Source organism: Eulemur rufifrons, chromosome 3 (assembly GCF_041146395.1).
Source record: "Eulemur rufifrons isolate Redbay chromosome 3, OSU_ERuf_1, whole genome shotgun sequence".
NCBI lineage: Eukaryota > Metazoa > Chordata > Mammalia > Primates > Lemuridae > Eulemur > Eulemur rufifrons.
Window position 1 is genome coordinate 49,709,800 of NC_090985.1, and position 26,054 is coordinate 49,735,853.

General features: G+C 32.6%; 1 protein-coding gene across 3 annotated transcripts in view; it reads left to right on the forward strand.

The window, feature by feature from the left end:
• CSMD3 (CUB and Sushi multiple domains 3) overlaps window positions 1-26,054 on the forward strand; it is a 1,111,380-nt gene that overhangs the window by 861,839 nt on the left and 223,487 nt on the right. For all 3 annotated transcript variants that reach the window (XM_069466068.1, XM_069466069.1, XM_069466070.1), the window contains 3 exons: window positions 4,198-4,336; window positions 7,602-7,789; window positions 17,329-17,523. In XM_069466068.1, coding sequence (XP_069322169.1) covers window positions 4,198-4,336; window positions 7,602-7,789; window positions 17,329-17,523 — 522 coding nt within the window. The remainder of the gene's footprint in view (window positions 1-4,197; window positions 4,337-7,601; window positions 7,790-17,328; window positions 17,524-26,054) is intronic.

Sequence of the window (26,054 nt, forward strand, 5' to 3'; positions counted from 1 at the left end):
TCTGTGGGTGAAATGCTATCAAACGGGATAACATGCTACAGAGAAATCTTTCAAGAAGAGTCAATCAATGTGGCAAACTTCATTGTTGCCTTATTTTAAAAAGTTGCTACAGCCACCCAGCCTTCAGGAATCACTACCCTGATCAGTTAGCAGCCATCAACATTGAGGCAAGACCCTCCACTAGCAAAAAGACTATGACACATAGAAGCGTCAGATGACCGTTAGCATTTTTAAGCAATAAAGTATATTTCTAATTAAGGAATGTCTATTTTTTGTACATAATACTATTGTACACTTACTAGACTATAGTATAATGTAAACATACCTTTTATATATACACTGGTAAACAAAAAACTTTGTGTGACTCTCTTTATTGCTACATTTGCTACAGTTTATTGTGGTAAACTGAATCCACAATACCTTTAGGATATGCCTGTATGTATATTTGCTATTGTACTTATTTGTTCATTTTTTTCATATTCACATATGATTTTAAAAGCCTAAAGGTAATATATGCTTCTATTTTTTATCAAAACACATAGCTACAAAATGGATTGTGCATTCATCCATGTAGTCTTTCCTGTTTCCATAATCAGTATAAAAAGCCACTAGCAATTTAACAAACATTTATGGATTACATAGTATGTGCTGAATTCCAGGTATAAAATAACACATTAGACAGAGTCTTTAGCTTACATATTAGTGATGAATGCTGGTACCTGAATGGAAAATTTAAATAAAATAGGGTTAGAGAAATGGTGGAGATAGGCAGAGGTTACTATGGATACCAGAGTGGCTGGAGAGAGCTGAAGCACAGAGACCATACTGTAGTTTTCCAGGAAAACTTACTGGAGGCAGTGATGAATCTTAAAACGTAAGTAAGACTTATGTAAATGTTGAATGGAAAAAGACATTTCAGGAAAAAAAAAAATAGAATGGGCAGAGACATGAAAGTACTGTAAGCAGTCTGATGGTATTTGAGTATAATATATGTGTCTAGAGTGATGGTTGATGAGATTGGAAAGGCCATAGGGGTCAGATCCTGAAAGCTGTACTGGAATTGGGGCATTATCCTTTAAGCAATATGAAACAACCACAGAATTTTAGGTATAGGCATAGTATGATTAGATGTTTCCACTGAGGAAAAAAAAAAATTGGAGGAAACTAGATTAGATTACATTAGAGGGAGCCATTGCAATAAATCTAGAGAGGGATAAGAGTTAGATCTAGAATATGATAGTAAGCCAGGAAAGAAGGGCAGGTTGAAAATATCTATGAGGTAGAATTTTTGTAAGGTTTCTTGGTGAATTGTATGGAAGGATGCAGTGAAGAAAAGGGGAGAATCTTAGGCCTCTCTAGCTTGGGAAGGTAGGTGCATGATAGTGCTAATCTGACAATTTGGGAATGCAGCAGGAGAAGCAAATTTGACTTGAGATTTGGGTATTTTGTATATTCTATGTTTGATGTACCTATAGACTACCAGGTAGAGATACCGAGTAAAAATTTAAGCATATGGTTTAGAATTTATCAGAGAAATCTGCAGGAGAAGACAGGAAAAGAAGCCATCAGTATTTTAAAAAATGGAAGATGAAGTTATAAATTTAGATATAGTCAATAAGGAAGAATGTGTCAGAGTAAAAATTAGGAGGACTAGGTAAGGAGCTCAGGAGAACATCAAAATTATAAGACAAAGTGAAGGAAGAAGTGCTTGGCAATAAAACTAAGGTCTGTACAAAGACTCTAGAAGAAAATTAGTGGTGGAACTCTAAAAACTAGGAGAATGAATTTAAGATAAAAGTCAACAGTTAAGAATGACTACAGATAGGAAGAGAAACACAAAGGCAAAAAAAGTCTCCATTATTTTTGTAAATGGAAAATCATTTAAGGGTGAGCTAAGAAGTGTTTTTATTGGGTGCAAGATGGCTAAGGGAGATAGAAAAGGTTGAGGAGAGAATGAGAGGTAGAAGGGACCAAGCAAAGACATCTAGAGTCCCTAAGTATTAAAAAGATTATTGTGTCTCTCTAAATATAATTTAAAATAAAAACAATTCTAAACCTGAAGATAATTTTTTTCATGATGAATATTTTGGCACTTTTCTTTGAGGTACAACCCAAGACACATTTCCCCTCCTCCTCCATTGGTGCCCTGCCCTGCTAATCATCTTAATCTGCCTATAAGTAAATATAGCACATGAGTGCAGAAAAAGACAATGAAACTAGACTTCCCCTTCAAAATATTTAGTTTTGTCAAATAAAAAACAAATCAGAACCTAGTAAGGAGAGACTTTAATCCAAAGAGGATTATTGCAAGGGTGAGGAGGGACTTTTGCAGCAGGTGGAGGGGACTATCCTTGTAGAGAGAATACTGTGGCCAAAAGATCTGCACGTGTCTCAAGAATTAGACAAAAAGGTGGGGGGGGTTGTTTATTTGTTTGTTTTCTAGAGAGCAGTTAACAAAGCTAGAGAGGATCAGGTGTGGGGAAGTCAGATGATAGGATAAACAAGAGGGTAAACAAGGAGTGCTTATCTAACTAAGTTATGATAAGTGAGTCTTATGTAAGTCGTATCCTGTGTTCGGTTGAAAGAAAGGCAAAAGAAAATATTTCCTAGGGAACTTTGTTTTATTTTTAAGATAAAAGAGACTTGAGCATATCTGTAGACTAAGAGGAAAGAGCCAGAAGAGAGTAAAAAAGATAATTGATTGAACAAAGATTTTGAGAGGACAAGAGATTATGTAATCAGGTGGGAGGTGTTATCTTGATTGTCAGGAGGGAATCTTTATCCTTGGATTGTATATAGAAATATTCAGGGGCATTTAAGTTTAGAGAAGGAAAACAGCAGAAAATTGAGATAGTTTATGTCTAGTCATTTGATAATGTATCACAAAAATATACAAGTGATAAGAAAGCAGCGGTGAATAAATTAAGTCTGAACAACTAGATATTCTCAATATAGTAGGACATCCTCTGAGAGTGACTGAGGCACTCAGACAGTAGCAGAGGGGCCATGAAGGAATGCAATAAGGAACCTCTAAAATTTAAATGGCAAAAATTACCAAATTATAATGATGAGTTGGCATTTCTAGACTCAGGCAAAGAACAGAGACGCTGAAACTTTGCCAGAAACAAAATTCTCCTCCTTCCAAAACCAGTTTTATGTTGTCAAAAGAATCCATATGCCTTATAATTGAATGGTAACATTTATTTCAGAAAACTATTATAAAATTTAAAAACACAGATAAGAGAAGAATGCTGATGTGCCTATTATGTGTAGGAGACATCCTGAGAATGTGAGAATCCCAATCAATCTTCCTTTTTCATATATATGTGTGTGTGTTTATATTCTATACTCTCTCACCCTCCCCCACCAGGGACCTCCGTATCTCTCTTCATTTTTCTAGTTTTTTTATTATGCAAGCTATGTGTAAGATATAATTTTTTGAACATAAACCATGTTTAACAAACTTTAACAATAATCCCCTGAAGAATCTATTCTCTGAATTTCACTGAAAATTTTTTGAGCCTCTCCACTGAAGTGTTACAGAAACCTTTGTTTGGGGCTGCAATAAAAACTGTAGTGACTGCTTATTTTCATCAAGAAGTCAGGCAACTAGAATTTAGGAATATCCTAACATTCAGCATAAGCATGTATTATTGTAAAGTATTCTAGGTTCTCAGATAATTATCCATTATCACTTATTAACTATTATCAAAATTTCTTCCTCCGTAGATATATAAAAGATACCAGGGAAGACAAAAATGAGCCAAATATTTCATATCCTATTATTGCAGCTACTATTAGAGGTTTTGTTTTGCTTTGTTTTGCTTCTCATTTTTAACCTTCAGATTTTTTTCTAATATAATAACTAGAGGGAAATTGTCTTACTCTTCTAAATGTTTTTTTTCTTTTTACATGAAACAAAATAGTAATAGAAAGAGAGGCATATATATGCACTTTTTTTGGTCTCTTGAAGCCAGGAAAGTAGCTAAATTCAGTGTATCCACATATGTATGCATGTATTCACTATTTTAAAGGCCTTTCTTGAAATATAATGTAGTATCAAAGCATCCAGTACTATACAAGTGAGATCCGTACAAAGCCTAATAAACACTTTTAAACAAGTGTTTTCAAAAATATTGATAACTAATAAATTTTATTAACCACTTAAGAGGTTTTGTCTGTTTGTTTAATTTAAAGCACCCTGTGGAGGCAATTTAACAGGATCTTCAGGCTTTATTCTTTCGCCAAACTTCCCTCATCCTTATCCACATAGCAGGGACTGTGACTGGACTGTCACCGTTAATGCAGACTATGTTATCTCCTTGGCATTTATCAGGTGAGTTCTTATGCATTTCCACATTTAGAAAATCTTTTCTGGTCATTTTGCTTTAGCATTTGCACCAGGCAAATTTTTATTTTTGTATATAACATTTTTATTATTTTTTACTAACCCCAATAGTAATACTTTGCAACTAACAAAGCCTTTAATAATTGTATAACAGTTCCGAAGGGTAGTAGGTGATCATCTTCACCAGATTCCAGTACAAGAGAAACATGTTAAAAGTCAAGTGTTTGATCAACTTTCATAAAGTTTGGTCTCTTTAGAACCTTTCCTTCCTCCCTGGTACTTACCGTCACTGCCTCAAGAAATTCAGTTTTTCCTAAGCTTCAATATTAAAAAGGTCAATATTTCAAGTTTTTTTCCTCCCATATGTGCACCATCCAAAATCTTTTTGAAGTATCTAAAAACCCCTATGTACAATACCACCAATGGGCTTGGGAAGACACATATTCCTAACTACTTTCTTTTGTGCTGGTCTCATTAAGTTAAGCTGGGGGAAAAAAAGAATTTTATGGGTCATTTTTTTATGATTTATCAGCAGAACTTGTCTCATGATAGATCTTTACACGGGAGTGTTTCAAAATTTACATCTGTTTAGCAGCGTAAATTTCAGGGTTGGTTTAGCACTGAAGTAGTGGAGGATGCAGCTTGTACAGGAGAGTGAAGCTGGGTTTGAGCCCCAGCCCTGCCACTGTCATCTATGTTACGTTGTGTAGGTGATTTATTTGAATGGATCTCTGTTTTCTCACATGGAGCCAATGGCTAGTATCACAAAACCTGGTTTCTTTCCCTGAAGATTTCAGTAGGAGTGTTAGGTAATAGCCACTTAGATTTTCTAAGTAGAAAAGTTCCTAATCTTCACTGTCTAAGACAGATGTAATCAGCACGTTGACCCTACTAACATAACCCCTTCTTCTGCCACCAATGTCTTAAAGCTGTTTGATATGTATGTAAAATGCTAACCTTAAATATGCAGTATTTTCTAACATATTGAAGCCAGGGTTTTTGTTTTTTTTTTTAAAGTAAAGATAATTCGAACTCACAAAAATTCAGCAAAAGTGTAAATATATTTTTTTTTCTGTAATTTGTTGTGATACATTACTAATTGGAAATACCAAAGCAACAACAATGATAATGTTAATTATTTGCTAGGATTCTGTTATAAGACACATTCCTGAGATACATACTATTATTATCCCTATTTTCACAGTTGAGGAAGCATCAGCACAGATGTTAGAAATATCGCTATGCTTAATATAGGGCTTAGTTTACTTATAAAATCATTCTAGTTAATAACTTGGGGCTAGAAGGCTATATTACATGAAGTGCATAACTTAAATTTGATTTCCAGTTCTACGATTTATTACGTGACCTTAGGGAGACCACTGACTTTTCAGGGCCTTAATGCACTCATTGGTAAAATGAAAATCATAATCTCTTCCTTACACCACAGAATTATTGGCAAGACCAAGTTAATATTTATGAAAGTACTTTGTAAAATATAAGTATTATTGGAGTGCACTATCTTAGTTTTTTAGGAAAAATAATCATTATAACTAAGACTCTAAAATTTCCTGGAAAAAAGAATATTTTTTGCTTTATTTTCATCTCCACAGAAGTTACAAATCAATACTTTAAGTATTCATTTAAGCCCAAACTAGAAATTAAAAAGAAATGTACTGCATTTCATTGTTAAATAAGCTTTCAGCCTTTCAAGGATAATAAATTCTACTATATCATTAACAAAGAACTTGTTTCCAGTAATCCTCCCCACATTGAGATAAACAAAGAAATTGTAATTACCGTTTTAATGTTGAAAGAGATGAAATTCAGAGAGGCTGTATTTTGTCCCAAAACAGGGGTAATAAGCAATAAAATGAGGCTTAATCTTCTGATTTCTGCTGAATTATACCAACAGTTACCAAAACAGTGGCCTCAGATCCACTGAAAAGTTTCCAGGTAAATTAATTAAACTCATGAAACTACTGAATAAAGTAAAATATGATAGTGTGATGGTCCCCCAATTTTCTCATGGTACAAGGGCCCTTAATATATGAAAAATGTGGAACCTCTGCATTGTCCCAATCTTTCTTCATCACCCTTTATGCACAAGTAAACTGAGTAGCTGGACTCAGTTTGTGCATGTACACATTAAGGATGAGAATTGTTGCCTCTATAAATTCCATAGATTTGGAAACAATATCTTTCACCAAACAAATCTCTTAATTAGATGAAGGCAAAGATAATAGAACTTAACAAGATAGTTTCTCTGCTGATGGATGTTTAACAATGCCAAACTTCACTGGTTTCATTTTATATCATGAACTGGTAGACTTTTCTTTCTGACTCAAATGAGGCCATCCTTTTCACTGTGTTTCTCTGCCACAGTATAAGTTAGATAATAGACAAATTGATGTCATGTCTTCTACCTTCTAAGTATGTGAGTTCTATGATCATTTGATCATTGTGGGACAATTCTTATGCTTTTGAAAGTTAAGGCAAGTTTATTATGCAAATATTGCAATATTTAAAACATTGATTTGAATCATTTACATGTTAAAATGTCCTTTTTCACACATTATCTGATTTTGACAATGTATTGGTTTTATTTCTCCTTCATTAAGTTCTAAAAGAAGAAAATGTATTTCTTTTCAGGAAAAAGAATGCTTAATACAATATGCAGTGCTTCATTTAAGTAATTTAAATGCAAATTATGTATTCAACTTTTGTTTAAATCTGGTATGTAGAGTTGAATTTTAAAACAACAAAAGTTCTCATAAATTTTGAAGTTCCAGGCAAATAGTATCATTGATAAAGAAAAAAAGGTTTCATTTTCATTATATAAAATATATGCATGAAAAAATATTTAAAAAGTAGATATTATTCTCCATGGTTTATTGATATAAAGTAACTTATATAAGGATATTTAACTAACAAGAGTAGAAACAAAGCTTAAACTCACATCTTCTGAAACCAAATCCTATGCCCTTTCACCAGCTAAACTCTTTGCCTTACAATTGCTTGTATTTCCTCTAAATACTATGTCAACTTAAAAATATTTGAAAATACCAAGATGGCTTTTCTCTTTTTCCACTGCTGATTTGATATTTATATACAATGTGTTGCTACCAGGCAATTTTTTATATTAGTTTATTTTGACGGAATCTGTTGTTATTTTTAAACGCTTAATGTGATGATATGACTGTTATAATTAATAACCTAGTAATAATCATTCTACTTCTTTCTCTTTTTTTTTTAGTTTTAGCATAGAACCAAACTATGACTTCCTCTACATATATGATGGACCAGACAGTAATAGCCCACTGATTGGAAGTTTTCAAGACAGCAAGTTACCAGAAAGAATAGAAAGTAGCTCAAATACCATGCATTTGGCTTTTCGGAGTGATGGATCTGTTAGTTACACTGGATTTCATTTAGAATACAAAGGTAAATACAAATCTTCAGTATTAGCATCATGATTTAAATTATGAGTATTTTATACAGAAAATAATTTTGCATTGGCAATTGTTAAGCAGTTAGTTTTATGTTCCTTTTAAAAAGCAGGCTATGGACAATTTATCTCATAAAAGGGTTCTTGCCATAGACTTTTCCTGTCAGTGAGAAGGAAATTAGCATTGCCTTAATTACTACCAAAGGAAATGTATCCGGCAAACAAATTAGCAATTAGTATACTGGAGGAGTTGGCTGGGGCCACAAAATATTAAAAAAAAAAAAGAAAGCCTCATATTTTGGAAGCTAAAGTTTCACTCAAATACCTTTATTTAGTGACTACTCTAAGTGGTAAGGAGAACAAAGTATAAGATAATTATATTTCAGAAAATGTCTACAGATATTCAAATGTGTCAATATTCTGAATAGGGAGAATAAAATACAGTGATAATTATAATGTTTCCAAATACTTCTGCAAGTATTTAAATGAATTATATTAGAATGTCTGTGGGTGTTTATAAATATATTTTTTCTAAAATTTTATAATCAATACCTTCAGGAACAGATTTAGGTTTTAGTTGTTTAAAGTTTAAATTTATTTTCAGTTATTGAGTCCATAAAGGACATACTGATAATTCACCTCAAGATATCAACTGAGTTCTGAAAATACATACTGTAGATTTGTTACTTACCACCTTTTTAATGAAATATTTTCGTATTTATAACTGAAAATTATATAGAATAATTAAACAAACTTCAAAATATCCTCTGTCCAACTTGGCAAATCTTAACATTATATTTGCTTCAGGTCTTTTTGTTCTTGTTTTAAGAAATCAAATATTAAGTATACAATTGAAACTCATTTTGCAATTTCCCTGGGAATCGGGCTTAGTCTCTTCAGGTCTTTTACAAAAGATCATGATAAATTCCATAACAACACACAGAAAAAGGAAGGCTCTTTTAGGGAAAGGTAAAACTCCCAAGTCTGCAAGATACAGACTCTTGGGGTCCTCTAGTATCTTTATCGTCACTTAGAAATGCATGCCAGGGGCAGGGTATCTGCTGGTCATGGCCAGGGTATAAATTTCATTCCAGTGAAAAGATTAAGCATTCCGTGAATCTCCCATCTCACAGGGCAAAGTAAGAAAATGGCCTTTTCACCAGGAGAATACATAGGCAGCTTGGCACAAACAGTGAGGATTTGGGGTGCCAGCTGTTTATTGGGGTTGCCTACAAATGGTACCTGCTGTGTACCAGAAGACACTGGGGAAATTTAGATGTTGGGCCTGTGGATTAGGAAGCCAGAGGTCTTATAGAGAGTTGAACTTGGGCATACTACCACTCTCTCCACCTAGGAGATGATCTCCTTACCACATGCTTGGACCCAGAAGCTGTCTATTCACTCACACCATATGAGCAGCTAAGGTCATTTGCAGACATTCCTGCTCTTTTCATGATGGTACCCTCCTAATCCTGAATTTGATGCTTATCTTTTCCATTTGTGTATGCTTGCATATATTTTTATATTTTCCATCATATATACATCTTTTCTCCTTTTTTCAAACAAATTTTATATTTTTATCACATATATATCCTTCTGAAAATTGCTTTTTTTCCCTTACATTGTTTTTGAGATTTATCAGTGTTAGATACATTTAGCTTTAGTTTATTAATTTCTTTATGATATTGCATCATATGACTATATCACAGTTAATATATAAGTTTTTCTGTTGGTAGACACTTAGGTTATTCCAGTTTTTCACTACTAGGAATGAATCATGAAATGAACATTCTTTTACATATCCTCTTGAATCTATCTGTGAGATTCTCTTTAGGACATCTATCTACCTGGGAGTGGGATTACTGGGTCAAAGGGTATGAACCTCTTCAATCCACCTTCATATTGCCAAATTATTCTCTAAAGAGGTTGTAGCAATTTATACTCTTGACACTGGAGGATGAGGATTTAAGAAACTCCACTGTTTTGAAAAAACAGTGCTCTTGTCAAATTTGAAAATTATTAACCTCATGGGTGTTAAATGGCATTTCATCATTTTCAATTGCTTTTTCCCTAATTATTATTAAGTTGAGCCTCTTTTCTCTATTTTGTGTACTGAGGTTTCCTTTTTGTTAACTGAATATTCCTATCACTGCATATTTTTCTAGTTGGTTTCCCGTTTCTTTTTTATTTACAGGGAATCTTTCGTGTGTTTTAGACAGTAGTTCTTTATCTGTTATTTATGTTGTAACAGATATCTTACTACTATATTTTACAAATGATTTCACTTTATTTCTGGTTTCTTTTGCTGTACAAAAGTTTTAAAAGTCAATATCATTTAATCCTTCCTTTCCTTAATGATTTGTGTTTTTTGCATCTTGTTTAAAAATTTCTTCCTTACTCTGAGGTCTCATAAAGATATTTTTCTAAACTTGCATCCAAAGTTTCAAAGCTTTGCTTTGTCCTTTAAGTCTTTAATCTATGTGGAGTTTAATTCTGTACAAGACTGGAATCTAATTTTATTTTTCCATCTGAATAATTGTCTTATTACCACTTATGGGCAGGTAATGTTAGTGCTCTCAAATTCAAGTTTCTGTGTCTGTTTCTGAATTCTTTTCTGTCCCACTAGCCTGTTTTTCTATCTCCAGGCCAAGACTTCTCTGAACTTTACTACAATAGCTTTAAAATAAGTCATGATATCAAGTAGATCGACTATATCACCTTATTCTTCTTTAAAATCATCATTTTATTGTCAATTTGAACGTATTATTTAGATTCAAACTTAAGTTTGTTCTACCCATTGAATTTGACTGGGACTGCATTGAGTTTTGTAAATTGTTTGGGAACAAATTAAAGAATGTATGATATTTAATCTTCACATCTATTAATAGTGCATATCTCTCAATTTACTCATGTTTTCTTCAATGTCTTCAGTCATGATTTATAATTTTCTTTATAAAACCTTTTTCATCTTAATCTTAAATGTCTTACACTTTCCATTTTTAAGTGAAACCTTTATTATTAGATATTTCTGGTTGTTGTTAATAATAAGGTCACAATAGATTTTTGTAATTTCCTAGTACCTAGCAAAGTTACTTAACTCATGAGTTATCATGATTTTTCTATAGAGTTTTTTGGATATTCTATACAGCTAGGGATAGTTCTGTTTCTTTCTAATCTGTACATACCTCATTTCTTTTTCCTGGCTTAATGTTCTGATTAGAAACTTCATCATCATCTTATTATGGTATGTATTACCACTGAATTATTTCTATTATAAAAATGTATGATCATTGATTTATTACCATGGGATTAGTCTATAATTTTCCTTCCTTACATTATTCTTGCCTGGTTTAGATATCAAGATTATACTAACAGCCAAAGTTTATAAGCATTTTCAACTTTGCGATATCTAGAAATAGGAATCATCTGTTTCTTAAATGTTTTCTCAAATTTCCCTATAGAACTGTGGCCCTGATGATTTGAGGTAGTAGAATTTTAGTGGTTGTAAATATATATATGTTCAGATTTTCTATTTCTTCTTAGATTTTTGGAAACCTTTTCATATAAACTAGTTTTTTATCCATGTTTTCAAATTTATTTACATAAAATTATGTACACTATTCTCTTACTTTACTGTATATTTTTGTTAGTATTGTTTAATATTTTTATTACTACTGCTTTAATCTATATTATTTCTTCTCTTCTAGTTTTTCTAGATTTGCTTTTGTTTTTTCTAATTTCTTGAAACTACTGCTTATTAATTTGTATGTTTTTTCTCTTCTAATATGAGCTTTTGGATCTATAAATTTTCCTTTAAGTATTAAGTTGCTATGCAAAAGTTTTGAGATATATAGATTTATCATAATTTTATTCTTAGTTTGTTCTAATTGCATTGCATTATGACTTTTTTCTTTGTGTTAGTTAAAACTATTTTAAAATATCAAAATTAATTTTAATCTATGTTTTCATTATAAATTTGTAATTTACTTGCATTGGTCAGATTTGTATGATTTCAATTCCTTGGCATGTCTTAAAGTTTGTTTTGTGGACTATTATATGGTCAATATTTATGTATGTTCTTTTTGTACTAGAGGAAATACTAGTATTATCTAATTAATGGGTGCACATTTTAAATATGTCCAATAAATTCAGCCCCCTAATTTATTTTTTATTTATTTATTTATGTTTTTGTAGAGACCAGGGAAATGTCCAGACCTAATAATACTTTTAAGTATTTATCTTCTTACCATTTTTTAGCTGGTTGGTCTAGCAATTATTGAAATAGTTGAGTAAAATCTATTATTAATTGATCATTTTTTCCTAAAGATTTTGACCATTCTAGTTTAAAATATTGTGAAAGCCTGTTTTCAAGTGGATATAAATTGTATTTTTCTACTTTTGTGATTCATTGGATTTAGTCTATTTATATTTATTAGCCTTTTTATCTTATTTTTTGCTTAGTATTCCTTTTGCTTGTCTATACTCCTAAGTTTCAAAATTTTCTACCTGCTATCAAATAGTCATATCAATATCTGATACTTTCTTGTTTATTTGTTTACTTATTTATACCTTTATTTCCTATGTGCACTCCCAGTCACTCCAGCAACCCCCTATACATATACTAAAGTACAGGTTTCTTGAGACCAAGGACCTTATCTGTTTATTCACCACTATGCATTGAGTGCCTAGAATAGTGCCTACATATAGTAATCATTCAATAATTACCTGTTAATTGATTTGTTTTGAGCATCTTAAAGAAGTGATTTCTGTTTTTAAATAAAGTCATAATTAGAATCATAGAATAATAAAATTATTGAAATGTAAGAAACTTTAGAGATGTATTCCTATCCTGCATTTTACAGTGAGAACTTGGCTTAGGAATAGCTACTTATATTTGCAAATTGACAGGCTTGTAAATATGACCTGTTTAAAAAAGAAAGAAAACAAGAAAACTTTTAGCAAGTCCGTAGAGATAAAGCTAAATTCTACTGTGAATTAGTAATTAGTAAAACATTTCTAGAGATCACTAGGATAAAGGAAACAGGAAGAGTATCTCACTACCATGCTAATGGTAGATGGTGCTAACTGATTATAGTATTCTTTCTCAAGGATACTGGATACTGGACATGATGTCACAGTCTTTTCTGTGCATACCATTCCAGGTAGCCATTACTAAAGCCAGATAATTAAGCACTTGAGATTAAAACCTATTTGCCACTATCTTAGTTAAATATATGTCATCCCTATTTCCCAGCTTGGTCAATTTCCATGTCCCATTATTTTCAAATAACTTAAGGTTTGTGCGACCATGGGAAAAGGGCCACAATGTAAATTTTTAAAAAAGAGATAATATTAATTATTTAGTATGCATTTATTCTATTTTAGGTACAATAATTAGCCATTTTTAATGCTTTATCTATTTCCTCCCCATGAGCAGGTATAATTATAAATGCAACAAAAATATTATACTAACAGCATTGTAAGTATTCCTATCCATATTTTACAAATGATGAAATTGAGGATTAGATTGTTAAAATGAGTTGCACAAAATGACATAAATTTTTATTACCACTAAGAGTAAAGGCAAAGAGAAAAATATGAGTATAGGCAGAGAGAAACACATAATCACCCCATCAACTACTTCCTTCTCTCCCACTTGCCATTCTCACTCACTACGCCAACACCCACTTACATACATGAGGTTTTATTTTTATATTCCAGATAGTATATCTTAGCCATGGTACTCCCCAAATCCAACCTAATTAATTCTCTGAGCTGGTTCTCATAACCCTCTGCTCGTAGGAAAATTCCATTACCTACTTCAGGGTCTCCAGGGTCTATCTTTTCTTATCATCCTCCCTATTTTCTATCCTTATTTCAGTAAATGTTTTCTCTTTAATTGTTTAGTTTCTTAAGGCTAATCAAGTGGTACTAATGTTTATAACTGTCATAGAAAGGCAAACATTTAAGATTTTTTTTTTTTTGAGACAGAGTTTCACTCTGTTGCCCAGGTTAGAGTGCTGTGGCTTCAGTCTAGCTCACAGCAACCTCAAACTCTTGGGCTCAAAGTGTTCCTCCTGCCTCAGCCTTCCAAGTAGCTGGGACTACATGCACTCACCACCATGCCCAGCTAATTTTTTGTTTCCATTTTTAGTTGGCCATCTAATGTTTTCTATTTTTAGTAGAGACTTACTCTTGGGCAGACTGATCTTGAACTCCTGGCTTCAAGCAATCCTCCTGCCTGGGCGTCGTGAGTGCTAGGATTATAGGCATGAGCCACCATGCCCGGCCAAACATCTCAGAATTTTCAAGATAAAATGTGCACACCCAAATGAATGGACATATACATAAAAGACCTAAACAGTAAAGCTATTTTCCTTTGTCTTTTGTAATGTATGTCATATATCTTGACATAAACATGTTGATTTCTATTAGCACTGAGAAAGTAAAGTTTTTAGGTAGGCCTTTAATTAGAATATAAGACATCAGCTTTATTGTTTATGCTCGCTTCTATCTTCAATAGCAGTTTTATATATAACATATACATACACTCATATATAAATTGCATATTCAGCAGAAATAATTTTGAAGGCAAACTAAAATATTTTAGAAGCAGCAAACTTAAGTATGTCTTTCTATATATTTTATTTGGAGACCATAAGGAGGCAAAAGACTAACCTAGTATTTGTTCAATAAGCAAATCACTACTACAGCGATAAAATTAGTTATTCATAAATATAATGCTAATAATGTGTCTGCTTCACAATTGTTATTCAAAAATTAAAATCACCTTTGCATCTATTGCCTAGACATTTATAAAAGTATTCTTCAGGTGTTTTCAAAATTTCCAGATGTAATTTCTGTGCCATACATGGAAATAAACAGGGACAGTATTATTCATATAAAGCTATTCACCAAGGATTTAAAACAGTATGTAAACATAATAATGAGATAAAGAATTCTCTCAGATTGAGGCTAGCAATACAAAATTGTTGCAGAGGCAATATTTTTAAATTTATCAACCATGTTTCCCACTCCACAATAAAACAAGAGTGTTTGCATTACAGTTTCACTGAAGTGATATTGTAACTTTGGGGATAAATTTTAAAGAAGGAAAAAAGAAACTTTTCAAAAGATGAATATTAGAAGCACAGACTTAAACAGATTAATCCTTTTAAACAGAAATTTAAATCCTTCCTTTACCTTCCAAGGACTTAGTTCAATTTCAAGAAGGCCAGTTATAAATGCTAGGTTGCTGTTCTGCCTAAAAATTACGTTATATTTTTCTGCTTGTTTAAGGGAAGGCTCAATATAAGATTTTATTCTTAAAATAAACAAATCAAATCCTGCACCACTAAAGCCTCATTCTTATTTTTCTAAATTTAGTAGCCATCCTGCCTATTATTTCCTAAAAAGTGTTGTGTGAATATTTTATTTGAAAAAAAGTATATTCCTTAGCTTGGGAAGCAATTTTTTAGTGAAGTGTGAGTATAATATATAAAGTGCAAATTTTGTGTATGTGTGTGACTGTGTGTGCATGTGTATGTGTGTGTCTGGGAGAAGCTCAAGTCATTTAGCTTTGGTTTGAACTCGGGAGTCGTGTTTATTGGGCTCGCACACTCCCATATACTTCCTTCCCTTAGTGTCTCTTATCTCCCTTTAACCTACTCAGCTCCTTATTCTCTCTCAATGCTCACTTTGAATGCCACTTCAGGAAGTTTCTGGAATGCTTCCTCTTATGCAACACTCATCACAATTATAAATCATTATTTAATGTAATTATTTCTTAATAGACTGTAAACTCTATGGGGGTCAGAATATTTTCTGAATGTCCATTGCTATATTTCCAGAATTATATGGGTAGTGACCTCTTAAGTATTTGCTGGAAGAAGGTAAAGAAAGTAAACCTTCTTCTTTCCTGTGATATTCTATTAAAATCATTTAAGTGTTTGGTTCCACCATTTTCTCTTTAGATGAATTGGGAGAAATTGTGTGTGTCTGTGTGTGTGTGTGTGTGTAGTTGTTAAAGCACAGGTTTCTCAATATTTCTTATAAATGTTGGAAGTACATTGAACTCTTTACAAACTTTTATGAATGGAAGAAATATATTCTTACTGTTATAATTAGTCATATTTTGATATAATATGTTTATAGTAGCCCAACACCAAGATATTGCTGACAAATTCTAATACTTTCATGACTCATATGCAGACATACACCCACCATCTGACTTCTTTTTAACATGAAATGAATTGTAATGTAGCAAATCACCACATTTGTTATCATGAATTTATTGTGATGGTCCTTACATTATACATTTCTTTTTTATTTCTTAAATAATCTATAAGTATAACAAAATGGAAATAATCTCAAGGCACTATCTAGATCTGTTAAAAACAAAAACATTCTAATACCTGTTCTATAAAATGGATAAACTAATCTTTCTATTTCTCTACACACTTTCAAAATGTTCTATCAGTCTCTTTGTTCACATCTGGGTAATAGAAAACATTTTCTTTGTTGTGAATGGACTTTATTTTTCAATTTGTCTGTTACTGCTCACTTTCAAAATACTTGGCATTGGTATAGACAATCTGTCCAAAAATACCATGTTTTGGATTTTTAAAAGATGTTGGTATTTTTATAATTGAGAGACCTCTGCTAGAAATGGGGGAATAACTACAGGAAGAGTGTTAAGAATAATGGTTACAGGGCAGAGAAATAGTCTTTAACTTTCCTCCTAGTCATAAAGTGAACTGAGCTCAACTTAGGCAGCAAAATCACTTCTTGGTTAAGTAACAAAGAGTGAAGTGGAGACACATTACTATAGGAAAGATGTTTTACATAAAGAAATATTTATAAGGGTTCCTGCTTTTTTCCCCAAAGTAATTCATTTAAAGTACCTAACACATGGGTTATAGCACATAATAATTTATAGTAAAGTCTAAAACCCTATGTTTGACTATATACATTAGATACTAATTTTAATGAGATCTATGAAGAATCGATTATTACTAATGAATATGAATTAACAAAATGTCAGATATGGTTCAAGGCTACTTTGTACTTAGCCCTCAAACAGAGACCGAAAGGATGCTACCACTTTCCCTTCTGGGTTAGAGGAAGAAATGAACATATCCTAAATGTTCATAGAAAATAGTTCAGTTATCCTGTGGTATCCCTGGGGGATTGGTTCCAGGACCTCCCATGGATACCAAAATCCATGGATGCTCAAGTTTCTGACATAAAATGGTGGCATATTTGCATACACCTATGCACATCTTCGCATATACTTTAAAGCATCTCTGGATTACTTATAATACCTAATACAATGTAAATGCTAGGTAAATAGTTGTTATACTGTGCTGTTTAGGGAATAATGGCCAAAAATCATCTGTACATGTTCAATAGAGATGAAATTTTTTTTTAATATTTTCTATCCACAATTGATTGAATCCACAAGTGTGGAACCCACAGATATGGAGGTCTGATGGGATTTTAAAGCAGTTAATGTTATATTAACACTGTTTTACAGCAAAACTCCGAGAGTCCTGCTTTGATCCAGGCAATATAATGAATGGCACAAGACTTGGAATGGATTATAAATTAGGCTCAACAGTCACCTATTACTGTGATGCTGGTTATGTTCTTCAAGGTTATTCAACACTCACCTGTATCATGGGAGATGATGGAAGACCTGGATGGAATAGAGCCCTACCAAGTTGTCATGGTAAGAAACATATTTTTTTCTGAATTTTCATTATTAGAAAAAAAATCGAGAAATGTTTAAAGCCATTTCTGTATTAAAAAAAAAATCAACCATGCAGCATACAGTCTACAAGTGTGGTATTGGCAATGCAGAGATTGTATCCAGGATTTTTAAATTGAATTCAATGAAGAACTGGTTTTGGAAAAGTGCTTATAGTCTCAGATTATCTCTAAAGTGATGTACATGTTATAGTAGCCAATAAAGTCTCTCTGAGAGTAAGGTTATTGCCTGCTATGTTCATTTGGTGCCCTCAATACTTAGAAAAGTGCCTAAAAGTGTTAGGTGCCCAGAAAATATTGGCTGAGTACATGAGGAACAAAGACACTGAAACTGACATCTCAACATATGTAGATAAATGCAAAAACTCAAACGTTATCAAGAATTAGTGAAAAGTCTTTATTGCAAATAAGGGTACAGAAGAATATATATTTCTCCTAAGAATTAGGTTGTGTAGAAGGAGAAGTAATATTGCAGATTTAAAAATCGTATGCTTGTGACCAGAGCAGTGGCTCACACCTGTAATCCTAGCACTTTGGGTGACAAAATCAGGAGGATTATTTGAGGCCAGCAGTTCGAGACCAGCCTGAGCAAGAATGAGACCCCATTTCTGCAAAAAAATTGAAAAATTAGCTGGGCATAGTGGCACATGCCTTTAGTCCTAGCTACTTGGGAAGCTGAGGCAGGAGAAATCACTTGAGCCCAGGAGATTGAGGTTGTAGTGAGCTAAGATGATGTCACTGGACTCTAGCCTGGGAGACGGAGCAAGACCCTGTCTCAATAAAAAAAAAAATCATATGCTTGTATATAACTCTCCATATGTAAGAACAGAGATACAGTGAAAAAGAACATTTCAGGAAGAAGAAAGAAATGGTGATATCACTGTGGAAGTTTACCGTAGACTCCTTAGTTAGTTGAATGATCCTAATGCATTGTACAAAATTGACATAAAGATGATATCATACAGGGAATATTTTCCAAACTATGGGTCACCACCAGTGAGTCACAAAATCAATTTATTGGGTCATGACCAGCATTTTTATAATAGACATAGAATTGAATCAAATCAAATTAAATTAAAGGTAAATAAAAAGAAGAGAAACAAGATTTAATACAAAGAACATAGTAAAAGTAAATATGATTTTGTGGAACTTTTTTCAGTTATATATAGAGAGATGAATAAAATACAATCAATATACATTTACACATATGTATGTGCACATGCACACATTCAAGTGTGTGTTTATGTTTGTTTGCATTGGGCCATAATATGAAGGGTATTTCTTGCTAGGAATTTTAGTGAAAAAAAAAAACAATTTTTGGTGTCTGATACACATGGAAACTTTTTTTAGTTGTAGAATGTATTCACTTATTATAATTATATGTACAAAATTTATGACTTACACAAGTCATTTAACCTTCAGATTTATTTTCTCTCATCTCTTCAATAGTAATAATTGAAATTATCTACTTCAAAATACTGTTATAAAAATAAATAAATTGTGGGCATCTACTAAATTGGTCCACCATTCATCAGAAAAACTGATTAATTCTTGACTTGCATTGATTTTTTCATCTATCAGAAGATAAAGGAAATAAAATGAGAAATAACTACTTTAGGATTAATTTTTCCAATGATAAAAAATGATTGATGGCATAGAAGTTTTTAGGAAATGTAAGATATAGAGTGATTATATTGTGTTAGAATTTAGAGCCATACAAAAGAAAAATCTGTTTTTAACCAGAAAAACATACTAAACTTAGGAAGCACTTTTCAAAATTTACTCTCAATAATTATTTGGAAACCATGGAAAATTTCTAGGAGACAGATGCAAAATAATCTCCCGATGGAGAAATATCAAAGAATATAGAAAGTTGTAGATTAATAGGATAAGTGTGAATCACTGAGATAAATGACTAAAAGATGGCTTTCAATGACAGATGAGACAGTCAGGAGCACCAGTACAGCATGAATTCACTAAGAATACACTTGCTGAAAATAATGCTATTCCTTCCCAATAAGGTTTCTATATTGGTAGGTCCCAGAAATGGCAATTTCAGGATGGAATGTGCCATATACAATATAAACTAATAAATCCTTCTGAACCAAAAATATCTCATAGGATCAATTATAGCCTGATTACATATATTTAATGTTGTTTGAATAGTTACATCTACAGAAAATTTAAAGAAAGGGTGGGGAAGCTTTTCATGTTGGAAGGCCCCATTAATTTAGCTGTAATCAAATAAGGCTGCATTCAAGAAACTTCAATTAGATATACTTAAAAATATACATTATTTTGTAAAAATCTAACATGTACTTAATAATTAAAAAAATGAAAACTATTTGTTAATTTTAAAGTTAACTAAACTTTTAATGACTTTGTTGTTTCTGCTTTTTTGTTGGAAAGCATTTGAATGTTTGGTTGCAGCATGAGGGTCCACAGTTTCATTTGATCCTCTAGATGGGTATCAGTCATTTGTGACCTTAAGAGTGTCTTGATTTGGGTTAAGAAGTAGAATGCAGATTCACAGCAATAAGTGATTGAAAAGCATGAAAGCATTTTTTGGGCATGTTGCCAAAGGTGTGGGTATTCTACTGTGTTTTTTAATATTTCAATTGCATCTTTCTTAGCATCAAGCAATGACTTTAAGAAGTCATCTACTGAGAACTCAGTCAGTTCCATCTGTAGTTTTTTAGGTGCTTGGTGATATCAACTAGGTGAGGCTGAAATGTTAATTTGAGTGTGATGTCATGATTCTCAAAGTCAGGGAACTTTTTCCTTGTATTAAGTCTATAACAATTAATAGGGCTATAACAGCTGCACATTCTTCAAATGATTCTTATCCTGCTAATCAATGACCTTTGCTAACTGGGGAAATGTCCTTTTGAAGAAGAAGTGTTTGGAAAAAAGATACCTTTCTTTCAGAATACTTGAATTTTTTGCCACATATCATATTTAGACTTAAATTTACCTTGCAAAGAAATATTCAAGTTATTTCGGTTTGACTTGACATCACACAGAAATGCCGCTGCATTCCCATAGCAGTATTCTTTCAATAAATCACATTGCTGATTCTGTTCTTCATAAAATTTAACCATCTGTTCTCAGAGAGATAAAATTTTGGCTAACACCTGACCTGTGATAGCCAACCCACTTTACAATGATAGGGTAAATCCACATTGAATACTTCACTGTTCAACTTTAGCATGTTATAAAACTGATGATGCCATGTTGCATTTGCATAAATATAGTTAATAATATTTACCACTTGTTGCAAAGTGTCATTTAAAATAGCCTTAGCACAGGTATTTTGTTGATGCAAGATACAATGAAAAGAAATGAGAGCATCTGGATCAATTAATACTTTTTTTTATCTGTGCAATAAACCTTTCGTGTTTTCCTGTCATGGAAGGTGCACTGTCTGTACATACACTCACTAAATTTACCAAATTCATTCCAACTTCAAGACATTTATCTTGAAATTTGTTGAAGATATCTATATCCCTTGTTCTGTTCACAAGAGTGCCCAAAAAGAGTAACTCTTTGTAGCAAAGAAAATCTTCTATTATGACCTGAATGAAGTATAAAATCTGTGCCTAGTCAGTAGTTGATTCTTCCAAATCTATTGAATAATACATGTTTTCCTTTCGAAATATTGCATGAAGTTGTTCTGTTAAGTTGAAGGCTAATTCATACTGCTGATCAGTTATGGTTTTCTTTGAAGAAGGAGGTTGTTTATACTTTGAAAGTTATTGGGGCCTAAGCATCCTACAACTTCAACAATGCATTCTTTCACAATTTCTACATCACTGAATGGCATCCCTTTTTCCCCAAGTATATAAGCTACTTTATTAGTTGCTTCGATGGCATTATTTACAGGTCTTATTGCTGCTTGAAAGAATTGTCTTTGCTTTTGCTTTTCATCTTTTAATTTCCACAATATTTGTGACCCTAATGAGTGTTAAAATGCTGATGAGCATTGAATTTCTTTAACGTTGATGTTGCAGTATCACAAAGCAAGCAAATTATCTTATCTTTAGCAGAAACAAGATAATATCGAAATTTCCAATGCTCATTAAAAAAATCTGTGTTCTTCCTTCAGCATTCTCTTGGTCTTCTTTGACATGATGGGCCGTTAAGCAGACAGAATTAAGAAATGCTGTCAAGCTGTGCAACTAACTATTCACAAAGTCCACTGCAAATAGAAACACAGTACTCCATTGTCAAAAGCTGATGTCAGACTGGCATATTCGTCCCCTATTAAACTCTTGCCAACCAGCCTTGTGCGGTCGTAGCACCAGTCAGGTGGAGGAAGTTAGAACTAAATCATGAGTGTAGCAGCTGTCAATTTAGCTCTTGTGGCTTACTAATGTTCTAATTGTGCCAGTCAATCTGGGAGGATTATTTTGTTGAAACTTATTTTATTCTTTGGTATTTTAAGTTTGTTCATTTTAAAAATAAAATAAAAATATAAAAGACAAACAAAATGTATTAATAAAAATAAAAGGATTTGTTCTGTAAAATTTGGATTCAATCAAAAGGTTGTACTTAAGAACCTGGAAGGCCATGTGTGACCTCAAGGCTGCAGGTTCCCCACCCCTGATTTAGAGGGTGGAGTAAACCTGGGTTCATGTCTACTGATACCTATGACCTGAGGCAAACTGAGCCTTGACTTTTAAATCTCTAAAACTGGATTAATAGTTATTAATTCCATAAGTTATTGTACAGATTCAATTAATAGACACAACACATACAGGGGCCTAATAAAGTTCCTAACAAAGAGTGACACATTAATATACAGGAGTTTTGATTTTCAAGAGTGTTCCAAAAGAAGCAAAGTGCCCTTGCACTTTGCATCGGGTGTTATGTTTTGTTTGAAGTAGTATATTTCTGTCACTGTAATATTAATTAAATATAACTTATGTATGTTATTATATGAATACACACATTCACTCACTTCTGAATATAGGACAGGAGTTGAGTATTTTAAAATTTGTCTGAGTTATAATAATTTTACCATCACTAGATATCACTAGACTTTTAATCAAAATGCTAAGATATGGAAATCAGATCAAATTTGTTCAATGAATTCTTTAAGCTATGAGAAAAAAGCTTAAGATAAATTTATGACCACAACTAATAATTTACAGTATAGTTGGGGGAAAAAAGCTTATGTTTTAGAACTAGATATATTTAATCTGAAGCAACGATTTGAAAAAAAATATAGGTCAGGGATGTGACCTTGTTCAGTTTATTTATTTAGTAGATCTAATAATGAGATAATATTGTCTAATTTGTAAGGTTATTGGGAAAATTATAGTATTAAATAACTTATTTAAAACATTTACTATTACTATCACACAACAAAGAAAGCTTAATAGAGCTTAGTTTCCTGATCAAAGTCACACAGATCTAATTGTTTTCCTTCACAGTGACTATACACAGGAATGGCTGACTTTCCTATGTCATAAACTTAAGACCAAATGTAAAATCAGTTTTTAAAGCATGTACAATAAGAGCAAGAAAGGTCTGTAGTTCATAAAGACAGTAAGAGAAATTCTATTTATCTAAGTAAAATATGCATGTGATGACTAAGAAAATAATACAGAGTAGCTTATATTTAAAGCAATGGTCATTTGCTTTACCCTTCTCTATCTTCCTATTCTCCAGAAGCTGCCTGTTCCAATCATTTCTATTGCTAATTGCTCTGATGGCCCCTTCTGTGACTCCACATGACATATGAAGTTCTGTTTCTTTATTTATAGATACTCTAATAATATCTACTCATTCCCTGAGATAAAAGATAGTGTTATGTCCCATACACAGCCCCTATCTTCAGTGGTCCAGTTGTATTATTTTTGGTTTATCTAGTGATTGCCTTTGTCATGTGTTAATATGTTTCTGCCTCTATTTCCAATTTCACCAGTGTTTGACAACTAGGTGGCTGGTCCTCTACTGCTTTTCACTCTTGGTCTTGTCCCACAGTAGGAATCCTGACTAGTGTCTCAGAAAATTTTAACTGACTGCTAGGCTTTGCTTTAGAGTATATGAGTAGAAAGTTGGATATTAGTCTGTAATGCCTAAATGCCAAAATAAGGACAGCTTTTATTTACTTATTTATTTATTTATTATGTAAAAATAAATACCAACATGACCATACTCTGGAAAGTCTTAGAACACAACTATATTTTGTTTTGTCTTGTAATATTTGCCTACTCTCTCCCTAGAGCGGCATAAAGCTCCATGAAGTCATGAGCTGCATATTCTTGTTTGGCCTGTAACTCATTAATTTGTACAAACAGGCTCTTACTAAATGCCTGTTAACTTGAACTGAATCATATGAATTTACAAAGCTTGTCTATTTTAGAAGATAGATTTTTATCATGGTTTAGGATTAAGTGTACATCTTAAATCTGAAGAAAATATTTTTAAGAGCTTAAGTTGGACACTGAGAGATTATATTTGTCAGTAGTTCCAAAAATGATTACATCCTGTGGTAAGCCTTGCTCAGTGATGAGAAACTCTGCAGTTTATCTCATGAGAATGTCACATGTATTAAATGATAGCATAACAGCATATCTGTACCCACAATTCACTTTGTGATTTAAAAATTTGTGTTTAGAAAACAATTTTTTCTCTTTTTATTTTTCATACTTTGGAAAGTCTCTGTTGAAATTCTGTGTTAATTTAGTTATCTACAGACATACTGGATTAAAGTAGAAGTCATATGTCAATCTTATCAATAATCTGACTCAATATTAAGTGAAGGTAATAAAACACAATAGTGACAGATTCCATATTTCTCCCTTAATATTCATTACACAATTCATTTCACATAATCATGTTGCATTGATTTATTTTTATCTAATGGTACGGCTCTACCCTCATCCAGAGCACCAGCCATGTCTTACCTCTTAGCATTCCTCCTAACTAGTTTCCCTCTTTGCCTTGTTCCCTTTTCAGTATCTTCTGAACATAACAGAGCATCCTTCATTCAGGTTATATCATGAATTTACTCAAAATCCACCAATTGCTTCCCAAATCAGAATAAACGCCAAAGTTCTTTTAATATTAAACTCTACTTCATCTGCCTGTATTCACCCTGATCTCTTTACAATTTTCTCCCTCTACCACACTCTTTGAGTGACATTGTCCTCCTTGATATTTCTTCAAAGCACTGATCACACTTCTGCCTCATAGCTTTTGCACTTGCTGTTTGTTCGGTCTGGAATACATTTACCCCAGCTCTCTGGCTGGCTAGCTTTCTCACTTCTTTTAGGCATCTAATCACTTGTTTTGTTATTATAAAAACATTCCTATTTTCCCTCCCCCTGCTTCTCAGAGCTCCCAAGATGAAATCAATATCTGTATCTAAAATTGCAGCTATATATCCTTGTTAAAGATTTCTCTGATATATGTAAAGCCCCAGATACTTTTAGGGCCTTAGAACGTTGCCAAGTAAATCATTAAATTCAAGCATACTGGTCACAGTACCAATGCAATGTTTTGATGTTTTTTCATCATTATAGCAGACAGTGAGCATTCAATTGATAGGCAACTATAAGACCCTGAGACTAAACACATTTAGTTTGTTAAAGAACTACTAGCTCATCAATTATTCCAAAGAAAAGATCATATAATTTATTCATTACTTTTTCCAGGCATTTAAAAGTACCAGCATGCCCAGTCCTGCACTAATATTAGGAATAAAAACATGAATTCAACGTGGTCCTTACCCTTAGAGAGTTTATAATTTGATGAGATATAGACAGGTAAGGTCCATTGCTAGAAACAAAAACAGTACTGTGAACACAGCGTGGAGATGTATTTGACCTAGTTATAGAGAGATCAGGGAAGGCTTTCTTATTAAAGTGATACATGAACTGAATCTTAAAAGTATAAATAAGGAACTAGGTGAGCCAGGGGGCATGAAAGGATGGTGTGCTTCACAACTGCAGTTCAGCATACGTAAACATGTTGAAGCAAGAGTAAACAGAATGCTGGTACAATTTCAAGTAGTTCAATAGGGCAAGAGTATAGGGAGGAGGATTGATGAAAGATAACAATTTACCTGTATTGAGCAGTTTGGAGTTTTTTACACATATTATATATGTCACCATAACTGCATGACATGCAGAGACTCTTAATATTCTCATTTTACAGATGATGAAACCAAGACACAAAGAGAGGGCTCAGTCACTTGTTCAAAGTCACATTTGGCCTAGTGTGTTTTTGTGGATTCATGATCTTAATTACTGCCCTATAGTTAGGCTCTTTAATTCTGCAAAGGATTTTTATTGAACTTTTTATATCCCTAGAGCCTAAGTGTGCCTGGAATATTTTAGTTGGTTAAATGTTGTACAAATGGATGCAAGGCACCAAGAATAAGTGGTAGAAAGATTGAGAGTTCTTCAATTATTTAGGAAATCATCATCCAGGCTAAGCATGAGTATTATGAGGAGATAAATTCCTACAAAAAACTGATACAAT